The 19,826-nt window shown below is 41.1% G+C and overlaps 1 protein-coding gene and 1 long non-coding RNA gene across 2 annotated transcripts in view; both read left to right on the top strand.

Annotated features, from left to right (window-relative positions):
• Nucleotides 1-5,194: 5,194 nt before the first annotated feature.
• Nucleotides 5,195-5,642, top strand: LOC142371543 (uncharacterized). Its single transcript, XR_012768061.1, has 2 exons — nt 5,195-5,284; nt 5,384-5,642. It is a non-coding gene; the product is annotated as an uncharacterized LOC142371543 (long non-coding RNA).
• A 4,582-nt stretch (nt 5,643-10,224) lies between these two features.
• grapa (GRB2 related adaptor protein a) overlaps nt 10,225-19,826 on the top strand; it is a 29,195-nt gene continuing 19,593 nt past the window's right edge. Inside the window, exons 1-3 of the mRNA XM_075453631.1 lie at nt 10,225-10,582; nt 16,126-16,223; nt 17,188-17,307. Coding sequence (XP_075309746.1) covers nt 10,505-10,582; nt 16,126-16,223; nt 17,188-17,307 — 296 coding nt within the window. The 5' untranslated portion in view covers nt 10,225-10,504. The remainder of the gene's footprint in view (nt 10,583-16,125; nt 16,224-17,187; nt 17,308-19,826) is intronic.

The following is a 19,826-nucleotide window of genomic DNA, read 5'->3' as shown; positions in this document are numbered from 1 at the left end:
TAACAGGCTTTCTTTTCTTCTTCTTTTTTAAACGGTGCACTAAATTAGGTAGCCTCTCTAGTTTTATTGTTTTAAAGGGAAAGGGGCAATAATTCACAAGGTAGGATTTAAGAGCAACAAATCATAATACATGTTGCGTGTAGAGTCTGATGAGATGTTTACTTGAATTTTTATGCTATTTTCTCTCTGCATTAATAGCTCTCTCTGTGTTCTGTGGGGACTGGAGCTGATGACTCATCTCACCAGACATCCAATATTCACATTAAAGTCTTAATTCCTGATTATATGAATCTATTCACAGGGTAATTATGTTTCAGATTAAGTTTGGTACGTGATGAGGACAGGATTTCACTGTGCTATCAAATACTGTATATTTCAAAAGAATACATCCGAAATGTATTAAATAAGAAATGCGGAACTGAAAAAATCCAAACTGAATGCTGTCTTTCTTTCTCTGCTGCATCGCAATGAAAAATAACAGCGAAGCTGAAGGTGGGAACTGCATACAATCAAAATTTTAGACTTGGCGTTTAGGGCCGTTAACTTTTCAGCATTTTACTATCATGTTTACCTGAGTGAAACCACATTTTCAGTATTCCATCAATTCCATCGTCCCGGCTTGTCCAGGCATAAAGTTTATCAAACATAAACCACTTTGCATTGGTCAGTGATTGCTTTATAGGTGAGTGATGCCATGCAATCAGTAAATTAATTATGTATGCAGATCCTCACTGAGCCACTAGAGGTCAGGAGTGTTCAATTATTTTTAGAGCGATCAAAGGCATTTCAGTGTAATGTAAAGATCATTTACAAGGTCTCTCTGACAGAAGCCTGGCAGCAATGTGCGTCCTTTAAAATGCGATTAGCTCTGGCGACCCCTCGCCTCCCTTCACGTCTGATTTAAAAAGACATTAAAGCTTATTAACATTAAACACACCACAGTTTTGCCTGCTTTCATTTAATCACCCCAATAACATCCCTTGTACCCGACAAGAAACTCGCCCTCCCATTCCAATGTCAGCCTGAGGTCAAATGCTCAAACAGAGGCAAGTCTTTATCACACAAAAGCAAGGTCAAAAGGGAATGGAGTTAGCGGCACAAGAATGGCTGAGCAGCACATAACTCTGTGTAGGCTCTTTCGCATCTGAACGTAAGTAAAATCCTTCAGATCTGCTCCAGATGCATGTGACAGCTTTAGCCTCCTCTTCTGCCTCTTCAGTCTGTCAACATAACAAAAATGCAAGAAAACACATCAGCCCCATGAATCAAGAGGAGGGCGTGATGTTCGCTTTCTGTCAGACACTTGCCATATCTCACTCATGTTACATAACTGCAGTGTTTGTCACACACCAGCAGTTCAGGCATCGACTATGCTAAATCTCATTTACAAAGGCAGCAATGCATGTGAGTCATAGACATTTGCATATCCGTCTGCACCATGTGTGGACGTAGAAGGCTCACATCAGGAACCTTATGCATGCATGATTTTCTTTTTGTGAAAAAGATTTTACCTGGAAAACGGTGAGTGAGGAAAATGTCTGCTTAACAACATCAGCAGCTGATTTACATATAAATTTACACAACACATATTTAGCTCATAAAGTCTTTGTGAGGTCACCAATGATTCAATCTAAACTACTTAGTCATTGCAGACAAAGTTCTGGATTTTCCCCAGATGCTTACAATTCTAATAGTTAAATAAGGAGAGATCATTTGTAGATTGGTGTCTTGAATGAGTCTTGAGTCTGGATGCCAGTGGTAATTCCAGGATTTTTTTCTCAACATCCAGGATGTGGAAATGCAGAAGAGGATGTTTGCACAAAGGGGGATTGGAGAGGAAGAGCAGCAAGTTTTCAGGAACTCGGGAGCGCGACTGAACAAGGGTTGTGATGTCAGAATTCGCTCAAAATGAGTTTGACAGTGTGTGAAAATGGAGGTGACTCGGAGAGCAGAGCAGCAGAAAGCCCCTAATGAAGACAGATGTGAGGGACGCGATTTGCAGCCCAAACAAAAAGGAATGCTCATTTTGAATTTTCAGCCAGTAAAATCCTGACCAATCCTGAGCAGTTGACATAGTTGTTGAAGACTTTTTCAGAGTATATTTGTAGAAAAGTAAAGAAAGGAACATGCAAATGAGAAGTGGGGCCTGGGACTAAACAGATACCGGGATGCATTGTCTTTGCCTTAGAAGGGAAGTTGACAGACTTTGTGCCCACTTGTTTTTTTCTTTTTTTTCCGGTGATGCACACAAACCCATGCACAAATAAACGTGCTCATTCTGTTCTCATGCATCAGGGCCCCTGATAGAATGAACTGTTACTGTAAAGAAATTGGATTAAATTCAGATGGATTTCTCTCGAAAGCGCTCAGTGCTCTTCAGAAAATGTGTCACTGTGTATCGGGTGTCATGTAGTGATTTAAAAAAGGAAAGCCACTTCATGCAACTTTTAACCTGGCTTGAAAAAAAAGAAAAAAAAAGGTGGCAAAAAAACCCAACATCCTGTCTCTACTTGCAAAGGATACAGGAAGTGACATCATCGCATTGGTTGAGCTTGAACAAAAGACAAGAGTGTGAGCAGCGAGCAGCCCCGTGGTTGAGACAAAGAAGAGAACCACCTACAGACACTAAAACTTGAGAAAGAGTAAATCTAAAAAAAAAATTTTTTTAAAAGATCCCCCGCACTGTGCTTGACAACCGAAGCTGAGGAGCTCCACACAGAAACACAAATTTAACATCAAAGCTTTTTAGGTGGCTGTCCATTGAAATCAACATTTCATACACATTGTGAACTATCACATACAAGAGGGTAAAAGAGCACAGGACAACTCTGTGCCTAGGGTCCTTCAGCTGAAAGGCAGATTTAGTTCCTCTTCTCTTCTTCCTCTTATATCCGTCGAACACCGCACTTCCAGCCTTCCTCTCTTCCTCCTGCCATCCCTTCTCGTTATGGATGAGTCAAGTGGCCAGCTGACAGGGGGATTTCCTGGACAGATCATGCTGAAGAAACATCGGCCGCAGCTTTCCGGCTCTTCTGCTTTGTCTCATTATGTTTAGCTCTCTCCCTCTTCGTTAAATCTCATAGACTCACAGACCAGCCAGATGATATTTACGTTGGTATGGCAACTATAACGGCTGCTGTGTTGTGTTTGGCTAAAAGCCCCCAGAGATTCCTGACTCCTCTTTAAGCGAGCTCTCTTGTGGCTCGACTTCTGGGCCTTTACCACGGAACATGCTGAAATCCACATCTATTCAAACCTAAACCTGAACATGGTTCTAGGAACTTATTGGGCTAAGTGGAAATTAATTCTTATACACAGTCGATACAACTGTGTCGAGTAGATTTTCTTCTGTAGCCTTGCACTTTTCCTGCTGATAACAGCACCACAACACTAAACAGATATATTGCACATAAGCCCTTATAGTCTTTAATTACATAGGTTGCCCTCTGCAACTCTATTTACTGTCACTTGCTTCTTTGTGATGTGATCAGTGGTCAGAGAGCTCCTCTTGTTTTATTACTGAGCTGGGGTTGTTATACGTCTGCTACTATTGTTTGTGGCCATATTTATCTGCACTGTGCTGGAGAGGTGAGCGGAGGGTTACAAAAGAAATGGCTTCATTAGAGTCCTGTCATTGAAAAGACCATAGTGGATCATGTTGTTCTCTCCACTGATAATCTTTCTTTGCTGCGTAAGTCTTTAGATGAAGTCACTGTTTCCCAAGAAGAAGCTCAATTGTCCCACTGTTGGTGTTTGGAAACGGTGGGTCCGTTTGGCTCAGCTGAAAGAGCAAATCCAACGTGGAAAAAAAGTCATACCCACCAAAAGTAGCAGCGGCCTAGTGGCAGACTTCCTAAAAATGTAGGTAATTTTTTTTCATTCACGCAATAAGGGCCTATAGCTTGTGGAGATTTTCCTTCCAGCCCTCATGTGAAATCTCCCCAACAACAACAGGTGAGGCAGTGTGTGAATGTCTCAGAAAATACTCCGGAGCATTTGCGGCCGTTGTTGGAAGGTTGATCTTTTCTGCTGACCTGTGTAATACTTTACCACTCACGCTATTGTGGATAACTATGGATACATGCAGTATTCATACCAACACAATGAGGAGCCTCTTCTGTTATTCTCACATATGAAAAAAATAAAACGCAGCGATTTTCCCATCGCAATTTCTGCAGCACGTGCTGCCTCTTGCGTGCTCTCAACACACATTTCCCCGCACCTCCTCTGTTGCATTTCCAGCCAGGAAAGTGATTCTCCAGCCGAGGGCCTCCTGCTGCGATGTGCGTGTCTGAGAAGCAACTGCAGAAGAAGATTGGATCAATTTGTCTGCACATTCTCCCGAACATCTTTGTTGTGCATATGTGAAAACTGATGTAGAGTGAAAAAAAAAAGCACTGCATAACCTGCATGACTGTAGTGGGACAGGTGTAAAAGTGCTTTTTGTGACCAACAAGACAAGAAATACAGTCCATTCACCGTTTGACTGAAGTGTGAAAATGGCATTATTATATGTCCAACCAAGAAGTGACAGAAATTGTTTGAGTGAAGTTTTTTTGGTCTATTGAAACCCAAAAATGAAAAATGGATTTGGTTGGAGTAAAATTATATCCTGTCAGGAAAAACCCAATTTCACCATAGGACATAAATACAGTGGCCCTCATTTATCAAGCCGTCGTAGAAAGCATCGTAGATATGAGCGGAGAACTCGTCGTACGCAGAGGCTCAAGTGAGATTTACAGAACATGCGTACCACACCAATCCCATCGTAAGACCGAGCGGCTGTTGATAAATCCGGTGGCTGAAATCCATCGTAATGATCCTAACCACGCCTTCTACAAAAGGGGGCTGAGAGGCCGCACCTCTAGAATTTGCGACATGGATAGACGAAAGGCGGCAAAGAAACGCTGCCAACAGCGTTGACAGCTGGGACGGCTGTCAACGCTGTTGGCGATGTAAATCGCAGACCGGACGAGGTATGTATTTTCCCCTACTGTGATGGTCAATAAAATGTGATAAACTCCAGATTAAATTAAATCTAAAATTGAGCGATGTTTTACTTTTTCTCCAGTAAGATCAGGAAGAAGTGGTCCAATATGAAAAAGAAGGTCGCTGCTCTCCGACGCAGCATGTCACAAACGGGGGGGGGGGGGGGGGGGGGGGAATCCAGGTTTGGATTTGAGTGCCTTGGAGGAGAGGGTGGCTGGCGTGATCGGAGCTACGTCCTCATCGGGCGTGCCAGGGAAACTTGACACTGATGCGCCCATGCTACAGCTCGAGAATGGTAAGAATGACTGCACACCCAAGACGTTTAAATAAAACAGTTGCTTTAATTTTCAACACAAATGAGGTTCCTAATCAAACTAATATTTTTCATTCACAGATGAATCCGAAGTGGCATCCGGGCAACCTGACCCGCGCAACGAATACGCGGCCCGTCAACATCCGAAGCGTCTGCCTCTGCCTCTGCCCCCGGGTCTGCAGCGTCACACCGGCCAGCCGTGTTGACCACAGAGGTCCTAGAAAGACAAACAGAGATCGTGAAGTGGATGATGGCTTTAACACACACCATGCAATCTATCGACAGTACATTGAAAGACATAAATGAAACACTGAAGTCACAGAATAAATGCTGAAAGAAATCGTTGTTCTCCTTTCTTTTTTCCTTGAATAACAGAATGCTTACCGAAAGTCAGAATCGCTGAATAAGTTCCTCTCTCCTCCTGAGCGCTCTTGGCTGTGCAGGCTGGTGGAAGGGATCTCTGGGTACGGGGTCCTCTGGATGTACATCTGGAAATGGCACTCCATTTTTTTGGGCAATGTTATGGAGATCCCCGCATGCAATAATAATATTGCATACCTTTTCGGGCGTATAGGGTTCCCCCCGCAGCCGAGAGACAGATCCAGCTTTAGGAGCCCTATACACCTCTCCACAGTGGCACGCGTGCGCGAATGCGCAGTGTTAAAGCGCCTCTCCTGTTCGGTGTGAGGGTGCACGGTTGAATAATGAGCCATCACTCTTCCAATTACGGAGTTGTACTTGTTTAATTTATTTAATTTGCGTTTATGTTTATATTTATGTTGAAGTCAAATAAAACATGGGCCTTCTTTAAAGTGATAAGTCTGTAATTTTAACCAAGGGATTTGTTGCGACTCCTGAGCACGCACTAGTGACGCTGCTGTATTGCAGTCACCGCAAGTCAAAATGGAAAAGTGCGTACACGGCCTCAGACCTGTCGTGGCGATTTCATCTTTCCTGAGCTCACGATGGATTTGATAAATGCCAACCTTTGCGCAGAAAAGAACGTACACACGACCTACGCACGTTTTTCGTCTTACGCAAGTTTGATAAATGAGGGCCAGTGTATTTTATAAGTGGAGCCACATCTACCCTTTAAATCAGTGTCATACTAAAGTTTACCGCTACAATCATCTCTCATTTTCCTCAGTTTCTTTTATGTCTCCAAACCTTTTAATGCAAACGTGTGTTTCAATTTAAAATGTTGACTGAGAAAGAGATAGAAGTTTCTTTTGGGCTTTGGCCATTCCAAAACAACATTTGGGGAGCACAACTTTGATACTCGGCTTTTTAGAATCATTGCTGTCAAATCAAAGAGTAATCAAAGACATTACTGACTGAGATATAATTACTCTCAGGCATAAAGGGAAGTACGTCTTCATTTGCTGTACCACTCAGCTGCAGAGTTAGACTGCCCCCTAATGAGGTTGGGAACAGCAACTTGCAGAACGCCACAGAGATGGTGGTCACCATCTTTCTTTGGTTGTGATTTGATTGGATTCCAGTCTGTTTTTACCTTATATTTCTGTCATGTTTCTCTGTGTTTTTGTGTCAATTCAAGAACACCCGAACACGGGTATTTTAAAAACAGGAGTTTTTCTTCCTCCGTTCCTCATCAAAACTCGTGATGACACAGCACTGATTACAAAAAAAAGTTGCGTGCCCTTCGGTGTGCGAGGTATGAAGCTCAGGCAAATGCAGCAGTGTCGTCCTGGACCACCTCGCTCTCTGGGTCTGGTCCAAAACTGGTAGTGTTAGCTTTTGTGTCGAATTAGTGTTTTTCTATTTGGCAGCTGTACTCCATGTGTCCTGACACCTCCTATAGGCAATTTTACGTGACAAACCCTGGGCTGCGCCATTACCCTCCACAAATGCACTTCATTTCCGCCGGAAGTAGTTTGCGCAGTGTTTGCCAATGTAAACAGATGATGCTAGCTTTGACAGCCCACTCGCAGATCGTATAGCTAATAATGTCCTTACAATAGGAACAGAGTTTAATTACGTTAACTGGAGATGGAGTTACTATCCCCCACCCGAATTCGGTGCAGGACTGGGAGGATAACGCGACGACGTGGCCCAACATAACATACAAAACTGAGCACCTAGAAATAGAAGTACCCTACGACCAAGGCTTTGTTCAGGAGCATATCACAAGGCTGCGTACATTTTACTTTTCCCACATGCTCCCAAAAATCGTTGATGATTTTGTTGAGGGAAGGTTACAGTTCTGCAGTAAATATCTCAGCATTTTAAAACCAAAATAAACTGCCCTATGTAGGTGCCCAAGGGTGCCAACAGATGTCTGTTGTTTACATAATGTAATATATTGTTGTACAAAATTGAAAATAAAGGTTGATGTAATTTCATTTCATTATTGCACTGAACTACGATCATGAGTGCCCTATCTTCCTTAGAGTGTTACAATTTCTTTTAACACAGTTCATTCATAGTAAACTCATACTTTACATTAATAACCCTGGATTAATTAATTGTTTTGAGGAAATCAAACAAATGGCTTCAACTAGAAAGATCATGTATTTAATCCTAACAGGTATTAAAAAGTGAAATACAAAACGACCCCACACAATTACATCACTATAATAATAATTTACAAAATGAACTGTTAAAAACATATACTATGCACACAGGGACACAAGGCAAGATTCTAAACCTCATGAGGCATTCTGATCAGTGGACTTCTCAGGTTAACTAGGCCAGCACAGAGGGTCAAGATGTTGTCCAGTTTACGTGCTATGACGGGAACGGTCTGGGATAAAATCTTAAAGATCTTCAGTCTCTGGATTGCTCTTTCCACATGTATGCGGACATTTGTCAAAGCACTCTCTATCTAACCACTCGTTCAAGTGCTTTCTTGAGTTTGTAAAGCCAACTACTGCACATGTCATTCCCGAACCACTTTTCCTCTTAAGGTTTTCCATTCTTTTTCTCATTGCGTCGATATCGGAGCAAGCTAGCAAAACAAACCGGAGCCCGCCAGAACGGAAGTAGAAAGCATCGACGGGAGGAGTTTAGGAAGTAGAGCGGAAACGGGTCAAAAACTTGTCTATACTATGGAAGATTTTCTGGCCATCAGAGTTTGAATACGAATTTCTAATATTGAATTTTTACAGCATCAAAATCAGACTTTGAATTTGAAAAACCAACAGTGTAAAAAAAATCAATTTCTAAAAATCAAAATCAGTGTAAAAAAATTCAACATTGAAAAAAAATTCAATGGAAAAAAATTCAGTGTAAAAAAATTAAACTTCAAAAAATTCAGTGAAAAAAGAACAAGACTCAACATCCGGGTAAACAGGGAGAAGCAATCGATCCCTTTCTCAATTCATCCAACGGCAGCCAATCAAGTTACGCTACGCTTCAATGGACAGATCAGCTCAATAGATATTAGTAATATCTATTACTCAATTTTGCAAATGGCAAATAAAGTAAACTCACTCACTGAAGCACCATCACACGCATTGGTGGACATGGCTGATCTGTCCAATGGAGCGTAACTTGATTGGCTGCCATTGGATAAATTGAGACAGGGATCGATTGCTTCTCCCTGTTTACCCGGATGTTCAGTCTGGTTCTTTTTCCACTGAATTTTTTTAAGTAAAATTTTTTTCCATTAAATTTTTGAAGTTGAATTTTTTTTGAATGTTGATTTTTGTATTTACACTGATTTTTGTTTTTAGAAATTGATTTTTTTTTACACTGTTGGTTTTTCAAATTCAAAAACTGATTTTGATGCTATAAAAATTCAATATTAGAAATTCGTATTCAAACTCTGATGGCACAGAAAAACTTCCATACTATACTCCCTCATATGGCCAGCTTATTACTGTATATTTATGTTTATTTATCAAACTCTCACAGTTTACAGTAAAGGCAGATGTGATTCTGTGGAGAAAGTTGCGCTAAGGTCTTCTTCATACTCCAACTGCCCTTTTTCAAGTTTAGAATTCTTTTTTTTTGGGAAATAACATGTAACCAAAGCAACCATCAAAATGTTGTGCATGAGGTTGATGGTTACGTGGTGTAAAAAGGTAACGTAGACTTAAATATTATCTAAACATGGTATCGTCTGACCCTAACTAAGTCGTGTCATTGGCTAAAATCGGTATTGTTGGCAGGTATGATGGCGATGATCTCCCACCAGACAAAGACCCACGCTTGAAAGAACAACACTTCTCACAGCTCCTCAAACCAACCTCTGTCCTTCCCCCTCACAAGAACTTAGTGCTTCTCAGACTAAAGACTTGACAATGACATCTGCTCAGCGGTGGAAACACTCACATGAGTATTTCCCCTCTGCTGCTTGTGGGGACGGTACTTTACAACACGCCATGTTTAGCGGTATGAATAAAGGACATATATGTCTGTTTCAGCTGGAGGAAATGTTGGGACCATATTAAATTCTACAGAGAGGAGCTAGCCTCATTTTGCATTGTATGTTTAGAGAAGTTCCTGAAAAGTGTCAAAAGTGTCAGCCATTTTTACTGTACTGTGATGTAAACTCACCTGCCTGCAGTCCAGACCGGTGCAGCTATTTAAAAAGGCGAATCTCAGTTATGAACGATCAAAATTTCTCCCAGATGATTGTATTCTGTTTTTAATCGACCTTTTGTCACATCTCAGTTTCTTTGGAAAAAGTTTCACAGACCATTTTTTTCACCTTCAAAGTAAGAAGGATAGTTAGAAAAGATAGGCGAGATGACAGAAGTGTAGAGACAAACCACACAAAGAAACACACATGTAGAAAACTGATTGAAGGGAGTGTTTCATACAATCCACAGAAGCCACACCGAGTGTATAAGACAAATATATACACAGGAAGAGCCTCCCACTCTCTTGCCCTGTGAGCGGACTCTCTCTCTCTCTCTCTCTCTCTCATGGCTGTGTGTGTTGCTGAGCAGCAACCATTCGTGTTTTTCCCCTCGCCGAGATCACTCACTCTCATCCTCTGACTCTCGTACGCTCTGTTGCTCCGAGGACAGACCTCTCTTCTCCTCTTCTTCATTTCCTGTTGATTATTTATTGTATCCTCTTCTTTTGTTACTTTCTTCTTTTTTCTTTTTTTTTTCACTAATCTACCCCTTGCCCCCCCTCCACCCCTGTATTTTGGGCATTAGTGGGGGTACCAGTGAGTGTTTTGAGTTTCAGTGTGTATGTGTGAGCGTGTGTGTGCTGAGGGGGTTCAGCATGGAAGCAGTGGCAATGTACACGTTTCGTGCCACAGAGGGAGATGAACTCAGTTTCAACAAGGGAGACATGCTCAAGGTAAGACTGAAAGTTTTATCTATGATATCTATCTATCTGTACAAACTTAAACATCTTGAAGCCATTTTCCATCAAAAACTACCTCCTGTTTTAAAGACCATGCCAAGGTTCTATACTTAAAAGGTCCCACTCACCCCAAATAGTGAGGAAAATTTAAAAAATGTGTTCACAATCAGAGCTCTGGCACCCACAGATCTTGACATACGGTATGCAGGCTCTGCTGTTGCTGAATATAGATGGATTAAACTTCCTTTAAACGTTGCAAACGTGGCTTGAAAATAAAAAAGGACTTTGTCTCCATAATAACGCAATTCCATCTAAAAAGCTGTTCAGTAAAAAGTTTCTTGGATATCTTATTGCAAAGTCTTCACCGCTTTAAAGCACACTGGTATTTCTAGGAACACGTTTACGGACCTTTTTCGCTGTGGAAAATGAGAAGATTAAAAGCGTCTACGTGCAAGGTGAATGTGTTGCTGGAGCCAGCAGCTGGTCAGCTGAGTACAAAGACTGGAAACAGGCAGAGGCAGCTAGCCTGCTGTTCACTGACATTTTTTCAGTGCAGAACATTGAGGTAAAAAGAAGGAGTACAAGAGTGCAGGCTTATGGCATTTCGTTTAACTGTCACAACAGGAATGTTTGTGAGGAATAGTCCATAATTAGAAGATAAAAGGGTGTATCACTGCGTATTAACCTTGTGACTTTACATTTTAAACTTCTCTTTTTGCTTGTTACGTCTTTTCCCTCGCTATCAGGTTAGGTTTAGCCATCCAAACCTATGTGCACTGGGTTTAAATATACATCCTAGTAGGCCTTAAAATAGACTCTCACAACATCTACCGCATGTCAAATCAAATGCAAATGTAATCTTTACATTTCAGGCGACGGTTTCGTCTCGTTTCCTCATTTGTGCTGAGCTTGATATTTACATTCCACACACAAGAGTGGCATCAATCTTCTCATCCATCTATAAGACAGCAAATTTCCCTAAAGTGACATACCAGTCGAAATTTGCTGTCATTTCTATTGCTGCCTTTTTTCTTTTTTTTTTAAATTTCGAGAGTCTCAAATGCTAACTTTGCTCTCTGATTTATAGCGGGCAACAATTAGCGATGAGTTTGTTCCTGCACAGCTGGAAATTACTGTGGTGGAAAACTGTCCCTTTAAGGCATCTACTGTAAATCCCAGGGTTAAAGAGCATGAGCCCGTCTCTGCATTCATACTGTGGCACCAGCTGTTCGACAGTCATACGCAGATAAATCCGTAATGAGACACACTGGGATAGATTTCTCTTCGAGGTTTCTATTAAGTTGATCAGGTTTAAATCCTTTGTTACACTCACACTTTCAAAGGCCATCTGGCAATCTAGAACATTTTGGGTGAGGTAGAGGTAAAAACTTCCTTATAGAATAACTTATGATGGGCCTTTGGTAATATTTTACAGGATAATAATAATAATACTTGAAGATGGATTTACCTTTTTTTTTATACATCACTACTCGTTCCAGACATCCATGTAAATGCTTCTCATTTCTGCTGTCTGCAGAGTCACTTGTTCATGCAGCCAACATGAGCTGGCATTTAGTTTTGATGCGTAAGTAATTGCAGTACACTTAACTGTGAACTTGCTTTACAGCTGCTCTGATGTATTAAGATGAACTAAAAGGGAAGGGACCCTTAAAACACTGCTGGGTGTATGTGTCACGCTTTCTTCCCTCCCAGTAGATAAGAGTCTGTTTTGCGTCTGCAGCTTTAAGCTCTGGCTCAGACTTGCGTCCGATCGTACTTTTAAATAATTGTTCACATTTTTTTATTCCCATTTCTGCTTGAAGCATCGGATAGCCACAGCTTTGTGGGATCATAAAAAGCTCATATGAACACATGCAAAATAATAATTTAAAAAAAGGTTAAACAGACACTTTTCCGTTGGGACTAAAAGGTATTCATTCATGACCTCTTATAATATGTCCGAATCAATCTTTCTTGTTAAAAAGCTGCCTTTGGTCCAAGAGACGCTCATTTTCAAACCTTGTTGCCAGCATGAATGGGAGCTTATGTGTCATTCCGTTGGGGTATATTGTTTTGTTTATCTCTCATTGTGCGGGAGTCGTGCGACGCCGGATTATCAGACTGAAGAGAGTGTTGACTCATAAAGAAATGATAAAAATAGCTTCAGAGATAAAGAAAAAAATCAGCGGCTCTGACATTCTGTTTTAAGCTAAAAGACACAGTGGCCAAGTTTGGCGCCAGGGACACAAAAGTGGAGCGCAAAAACACACGTTGCTTGTGTTGTCTGACGCCAACATGCAAGCAACTCCTTACTACAAGGCTTCAACTAAACCCCCCACTTTTTTCTATGGCGCTTCGGTCAATGAGCAGAAAGAAAATCAGGCTTTTGAAACAAATGAATTGCTTTTTATAGTTAAACATGCTTTAAAGCTATGCTGTTTTTATTGGCTTGCTTCCTGGTCAAATTGAAAGGACCCAACGTCATCCTCAGTCTATCTTTGAGTGTGCCTGAAGCTGCACACCACCATCTGATCTGCTTGTCGGCCTCCGTAAATGTAAGTTTCTGCAAAATCTTTGCAGTTAGTTTACGAGGTCAGCCCCAACAGTCTCTCTGAGCAGTAAAAGGGATGTGATAAGAGGCTCAATATTTGTTTAAAATGGTCTGAAATACTGAAACCACCAACTCGGTGAAATCACTCAGCTCTGTGAGTGAGTAATGACTAATGCTATGAAGAGTAAATCACTATTATAGCCTCGACCACATTTTGAAATATCCACACTAGTGTTGCCACTGCAGATAGGTAATGCATGAGATTATGTTTCTAAAAGTAGAGATGGGACATGGCAATTTTTTTGGAAGATGTTGGCGGGTAGTTTTGTGAAACTTGAAGTAAGGAGGGATGTTTCTACGTTTTCCACCATGGAGGCCCTTGTACCAGGTTGTACTCAAACACAAGCTGCTGCCATTTTCACTGACTGTGTTCAACGGTGGTATAGCCAATAGGCCACCTGGTGCAGCAAATATGAAAGCAGCATCACTGTGCTTCATCTATGTTGCGTCAAATCTGGTAGTAAAATAAAATACTTTTATGGCAAATAGCATCAGAACAGAGTTCATTAACTTGCTAATTATTCTCAAATTTCCAGATTCTATTTGATATAGGCAAAATCCATCTTAATCGTGTGTCTGTTCTAATCTGATCTAAATTCACTTTAATTAGGCAGACCTATTCCAAACACAGTTTTTTATGACTTTAACTGAGTTTCATGTGCTAAAAACAAGTTGAGCCGGGCCTAGATTCAGAGTGTTTTATTCTAAATCCAGTTCAATTTGGCCAAAAGTCAGCATAATGTGATCATCGACAATCTAACACAACCTGGCCTAAACCTAATATAACATGGCCTCAACTCATTCTTAATTGGCCTAGATGTTTTAAGGTTGTATGAGGCAGAGGTAAAAAAAATTAAACTTAAAATCAAACTGCTCAAACACTTATAGACACTTCAAAATCCTAAAAGTATCGCTGATCTATGGAGCCAAGCGTTGTTAACCTCCATGATACAGTTGTGAAGGTGTTACTGACTGTAATTGGCGATGTTATTCCTGGTTTTGAAATTGAACACAACACAAGGTTTAAGGGTTTAGCCACTGTTTATCTCCAATTCCTGTAATAGTTTTATTTTCAGTGATGAGACTCCTAGACGATTTGACAAAAGCTCAGAAAGCAATGGACGTCAGCTCTGTATGGGAGATGAGGAAAATAAATGAAATATGTCTCTGCAAGCCAAGCATAACAAGCAAAACAGCATCTTAAAAATATCAAAATGACAAGGCGCGCTGCTGCTGGATTAGAATACTGAATGCGAAATGACAGAATGAAATGGAAAGAAGAAAACGGGTAAACATTAAAGCTGAGGCATGTCATGAGACGGCGTGTCTTTTACTGCCCTCACCATGCAGGTGATTAGAAGATTGTTTAAAGACTGTTAGGTGATAAAAATGGACCAATACAAGCCTCATATTTATTCAAGATGAAGCTGGGGTCTGGAGCACAACAGTTAGTGTAAGGATACTGCCTAAACTTGCCTTAATACTTGAAACACTTCAGCTTGTTATAGCACAAGTGCTGTAAATTTTCAGGTTTATTTTTCAATTATTTGTGGCATAACATAATTCATACTTGTTTTTTAATTTTTTATTTTTACACAAGCTATGTTTAGATTACATTTCTGGCTATCAGTTACCACAAATGGCTTTTACATACATCTAAACCTATAGCACAATTATTTTGATGTAATGTGAATTGGACAACAGAGCCAGGGCCACATTCAAGAGACATTTATGAGTTAATTTCTGCTTTCTTTCAATCAAATCCTGAACGCAAAAATGTCGTACCCACACTGAGCAACTACATTACATGAATAATTAGGTTGAGTTTGCCTCCTAATATACAGTCCTGTCTCACATCAAAATATTTAATAGCTAAGCCAGTATACAACAAAGGCTATGGAATGGTACGATGCCTAATCTTAAAAGTATTGTTTGTGTGGGGGTTCATCACCCTGGTAATGTGTGAGACTTTAAAATTAAGTTTTTTAATATGGTGAATACTGTAAAAACACCTCTGTGAACTCAAATCATGAGCTCTTCTTCAATCATTGGATGAAAATGTGTCCTATAATCAAGAAAGCAGCAGAGTTCCAGGGTCCGCTCGAGTTAGCTAGGATTAGCCTCCTAAAGCTTGCAAGATCAAGAAAACCTAAAAGTTAGCAATGTGCACCAGTTTTATTGTTCAAGATTTCAGATAATAAGTTTAAAATCTGAGTTGAGGGCTATCCATACTTATTCCCATCTCCTTACATTGATCAAGAGCCCCTCACACAGGGTCACCTTTAGCATCGGTATCCACACAGAGAACTTCTCTAAAGTGTCAGTACAGCAGCAGTAAGTTGCTGGCTGTGCCAATTGTAATGATAATAGGAAAACCTGAAGCAATAGTTGTAGTTAGTCAACAGTTATAAGAGAATATGTTTGGTGGGATAGGTGTCTGACTCACAAGCATGCAACTATTGTTCAAGTCCAGCTTTGACACTGCTGTTTCTCACTTCCTGTTCTTTTTTGTCTTTATTTCAACTTCCTGCGTTTATTCTTATGTCCTTCCTTCTACTACTGTATTACTGTTTTGGGCAATAGAGTACTTGGTTAGGAAAACGGCACGGTTGGGCTTCGAAATGCAAACACGCAAAATAAGAAAGAAAGATAGAAAAGGAAAAAAAATGGATTGCATAATGTTCTAAAAATGAAACACATCGGGTACTGCCTTCACTCAAAACCCATGTAGCGGGCTCGTGACCAAGCGTCAGTATGTGACAAGTTGGGAGTGAGAATGGGTCTGTAAAAGCAAGGCCTGATTTGGGAGACTGATACATGCCAAGAGGGAGAAAAATGATAGTGGCCTTTCAGCTGACCCTTAAAAGCCTGCACCACCAACAGCATGGACAACCTTTCATCTGTGTGTTTGTGTGTTTGCTCTCAGATCACCAACATGGAAGATGATCCTAACTGGTATACAGCTGAGCTCCACAACAGGAAAGGCTTTGTGCCAAAAAACTACATCAACCTGCGGCCACATGCGTAAGTGCATAGTCCCACACACACACACTCTCACATCTTCAGCTCATCCGTTAATCTGATGAATACTCTTCACACAACCGGAGCTGGTCTATCTAAAAGCTCATCAGTGAGAATTTGTGCAGCAGGCAGCTTCGGGCGGTTTCTGCTCTGCTTTGGACATCTGCACTCTGGCATAAGGCAGCTTACCCAAAGGGACACTCTAACTTGCCGCCTTACATAATTACATGATCCAGCCCCGTTTGTGCATGTGTTTACAGTAAATCTGCTGGTACACCCTGTTCCCCCCCCCCCCCCCAAATCAGATGGTTATATACCAGCTGGGTTCTACATTTGTGGTGACAAACAACAAACTGACAAGACGGCTAACACTGATTAATGGTCCAGTTGGAGTTGCCTACTTGAGTTTGTATATATACCCTGAGGCCGAATCAGCTGAAATCAAACATATTTTTTTCAGTGTTATGGACATGCTTTCATTTAAATTGAGTTATCAGGTTCATGAACGCACAATGTCATTTAAGCAAGCCTTGCATCCAAGCAGACCGCTCTGCTAAGCAGGACTAATGAGCACAAAATCAGATCAAATATGACACTATTAATCACGCTCCACAGCTGACAAATAAAGTCAAGCCTTTTGGGGATTTGTTTTAAGTGCGAAATTAGCAACGTATCTTAAAATAACTTCACAAATGTGCCATGCTTTTTTTTGTCACCTTGAGCCTTTCTTTTCATTTCTCTGCCGGATCCGCACTTTTCAGAGATTTGTGCTTCATTTTAAATTCTCTCAAACATCAGAGCTGGTAGATATCCACAAACAGCAACTACTTTGTCAAGTTTTTGTGCAGAATTCTCACTGGCGCTTCTCAGACCCCCCCCCCCCCCCAAAAAAAAATACACTTGCCATGTATAAACAGCAACATCTTTGACCTTTTTAATTTTTCATCTATTTCTGTCTTGCCTCCAGCTGGTTTGCAGGCCGTATATCTCGTGGTGTGGCAGAAAGTCGACTCAGACACAGAGAGTGTGGAGCCTTTCTAGTCAGAGAGAGCGAGAGTGCTCCTGGGGAGTTTTCCATGTCTGTCAGGTAGGAGATAATTACTCTCACTTGTGCCTGTACAAGTTCACCCTATGCACTTTTTCTGTGCTCATATTTTCTTTGTACGAGCTGAATTCTGAACGCTGGTACGATCTATGTATTCCTTTATATTACCCATGAATCTTAAGTCTTTCTTTCCATCTCATTAATTGCAAAGTAATTCAATTAGCAGCTCAGTTTTCACATATACTGTTAGCATGATTGGTTGTCTGCATTCATGAGTGAGTGTGTGTGGGCATGGGGTGTGATAGATTGTGGCAGGGCACCATAGGAGCCAGCAGAGGAGGAGGGTAGTCTAAGGTGTGAGGCAGAAGGTATATGGGAGGATCTGCAACCCCTCTGGCATTATGTGAGTTAATCCTGTGTGGCACACCGCAGACTCTGGAGCTGCTGGTGTGGCTCATCGGTTTTATCAGGCGGAGGAGGACACTGAGGCTGGGCATTGCGCCTCAGGGGGCTGCATGGATATCGGCGGAAGAGAGTTAGGGTGTGTGAGGGCTCTAGGGTGTGAATTTTGGTGCTGATAAAGGCAACTGGAATTAAAGATTGACTCTTCACTGGGCCCTCGAGGCTGTGAAATAAAGCTGTCTGAATTCAGGGGTAAAGAGCTGGGTTTTTGGACCGTTCTCTTGTTGGTTGAGAAATTGCCTGCGCACGATATCTCTCTCGCCGGGGATTTGTCTGAGGACGGATTTCGGGAAGCTTGGAAGTAAAGGAAAAGTGAAAGAAAAGAAAGGGAATAAGGCTGGGATGCGAGCTGTCTATTGACGTCTGTGTGGCTGCTGGCTTATGTAGCAGCTTGAAAAATGGGTCAGGTGTTTGCGTGGTTCTTGTGTGCTAACGGCGCTCCTGTCAGAGAAGACGTACTGACAGCAGTGACTGTGGAGACCTCGGTCTGAGCTCAGCCCCGCTTTGACAGCACTCTGACAAATCCAATCCACTTTTACAGAATGAAGCCAAGATGAAATTTGGAGGAAATTCATATATTTGGCTACATAACTTCTTATCCCCCACAAACTGTTTATTTTCTCTACAGTCACGGTTTGGTGAATTTTTGACCCAGCACAACAATCTCCTCAAAAAAAGTGTATACCACTTTTTTTTTTTAGCAACAAATCCAATTAGAAGGCATACATGGTGCATACTGTTGATAAATGGCTGGTTAATCCTCAGTGAATGTTTAAAATATGATTAAAAATGCAAAAGCATTTGCAAAAATTCAACATGATCGTCCCCTGTAAAAACCACAGAATATCAGCCTATGTGTATGGAAAAAATAGTTAAAATAGCCAAAATTGCTAAATGGAAAAGTTTGAAAAAGTTTTCCAGAGGATATAAAGTACAAAACGCGTGACATCTGTGGTCTGTCTGATAAATATGGTTAAGAATAGAGAACTGTGGAGCACAGGCAGCATTTGAGGCCTTTTTAAAATGAGGTAATCCCAAGAATACCTTTTAAAAAGTATAATATGAAGAAGGGGACTGATTACTTTCAGACCATGCCAGTGAAACGATCCCAATGGGTTATTTAGTGGCTTATTTTTGGAAAGTGAAGTGAAGTGAAGTGATGCCAGCTAAGACATTTATGGAGAGATGAAGGAATCTTTTTGCCAAGCTGGGCATTTTACCAGAACTCTTTGACTCAGCAGCAGGTGCACCCAAAGGATATGTTTGGTCTTTTCTGAGATGTGCACAATGCTGCAACATAGATCTTTAAAAAAAAATAAAAATCCCATTATCTTGTTAGAGTTGATTGATATACCCTTCACTTATTGTATTTCACTTCCTGATTCAGACGTCGCAGCAGCCAGAATCAGTATCAGTCCTTCCACCTACGTGTAAAAACACCCACTGAAAGTAGCAACTGTTCACAGTCTCTGTGAGTCATCAAAAGACACTCCAGGAAATCAGTAGTTGAAGCAAAATAAGAGCCAATGAGCCAACTGAAAGTGGACTCACTGAAAGGTTGAAATAATTATAACAAGATATTTCAGAGCAACTCACAGCTAACTGTTTTTGACAGTTCAGTTGAAATAACAGAGAAAAGTGGAAGAGTCATGTCTCAGAGCACCACAATGCAGAGTAAGAAGAATGTCCCCTGTCATATCAAAGGGAGTAATGAAGGAAGGAGTGAAGTTCTTATGAAAATGTTTTATATTTATAAAGGTGTCATCAAGAGAAAGGAATGTAGAGGACAGAGCTGGGCCCAGAGAGCCAGAGAGATGCAGAGTCTGTTGATCTTTTATCGGTGTTATGAAACATGGAGCTCTTTCACAAAACCTTAGACTTTAAATGGAGAGGCGCACAGGAGGTGATGACAAACCTACTACCAGCAACAGTGCCCCCCACACCCCTCTCAACATTTGCTCTTCAGAATTTATTTTCCTGTTTATCACCACCCCAACGGTGAAATGAAATTTCCGCTCATGGCTCACAATTGGTTTTCCTGTGGCCTTCGTCTTATTTCAGGCGAAGGTCGTGTTAAACAAAAGACATTATTTTTTTTT

The sequence above is a fragment of the Odontesthes bonariensis genome, chromosome 21 (assembly GCF_027942865.1).
Source record: "Odontesthes bonariensis isolate fOdoBon6 chromosome 21, fOdoBon6.hap1, whole genome shotgun sequence".
Lineage (NCBI taxonomy): Eukaryota > Metazoa > Chordata > Actinopteri > Atheriniformes > Atherinopsidae > Odontesthes > Odontesthes bonariensis.
Note: the sequence above shows the minus strand (reverse complement) of the source record. Positions and strands in the feature narration are given on the sequence as shown.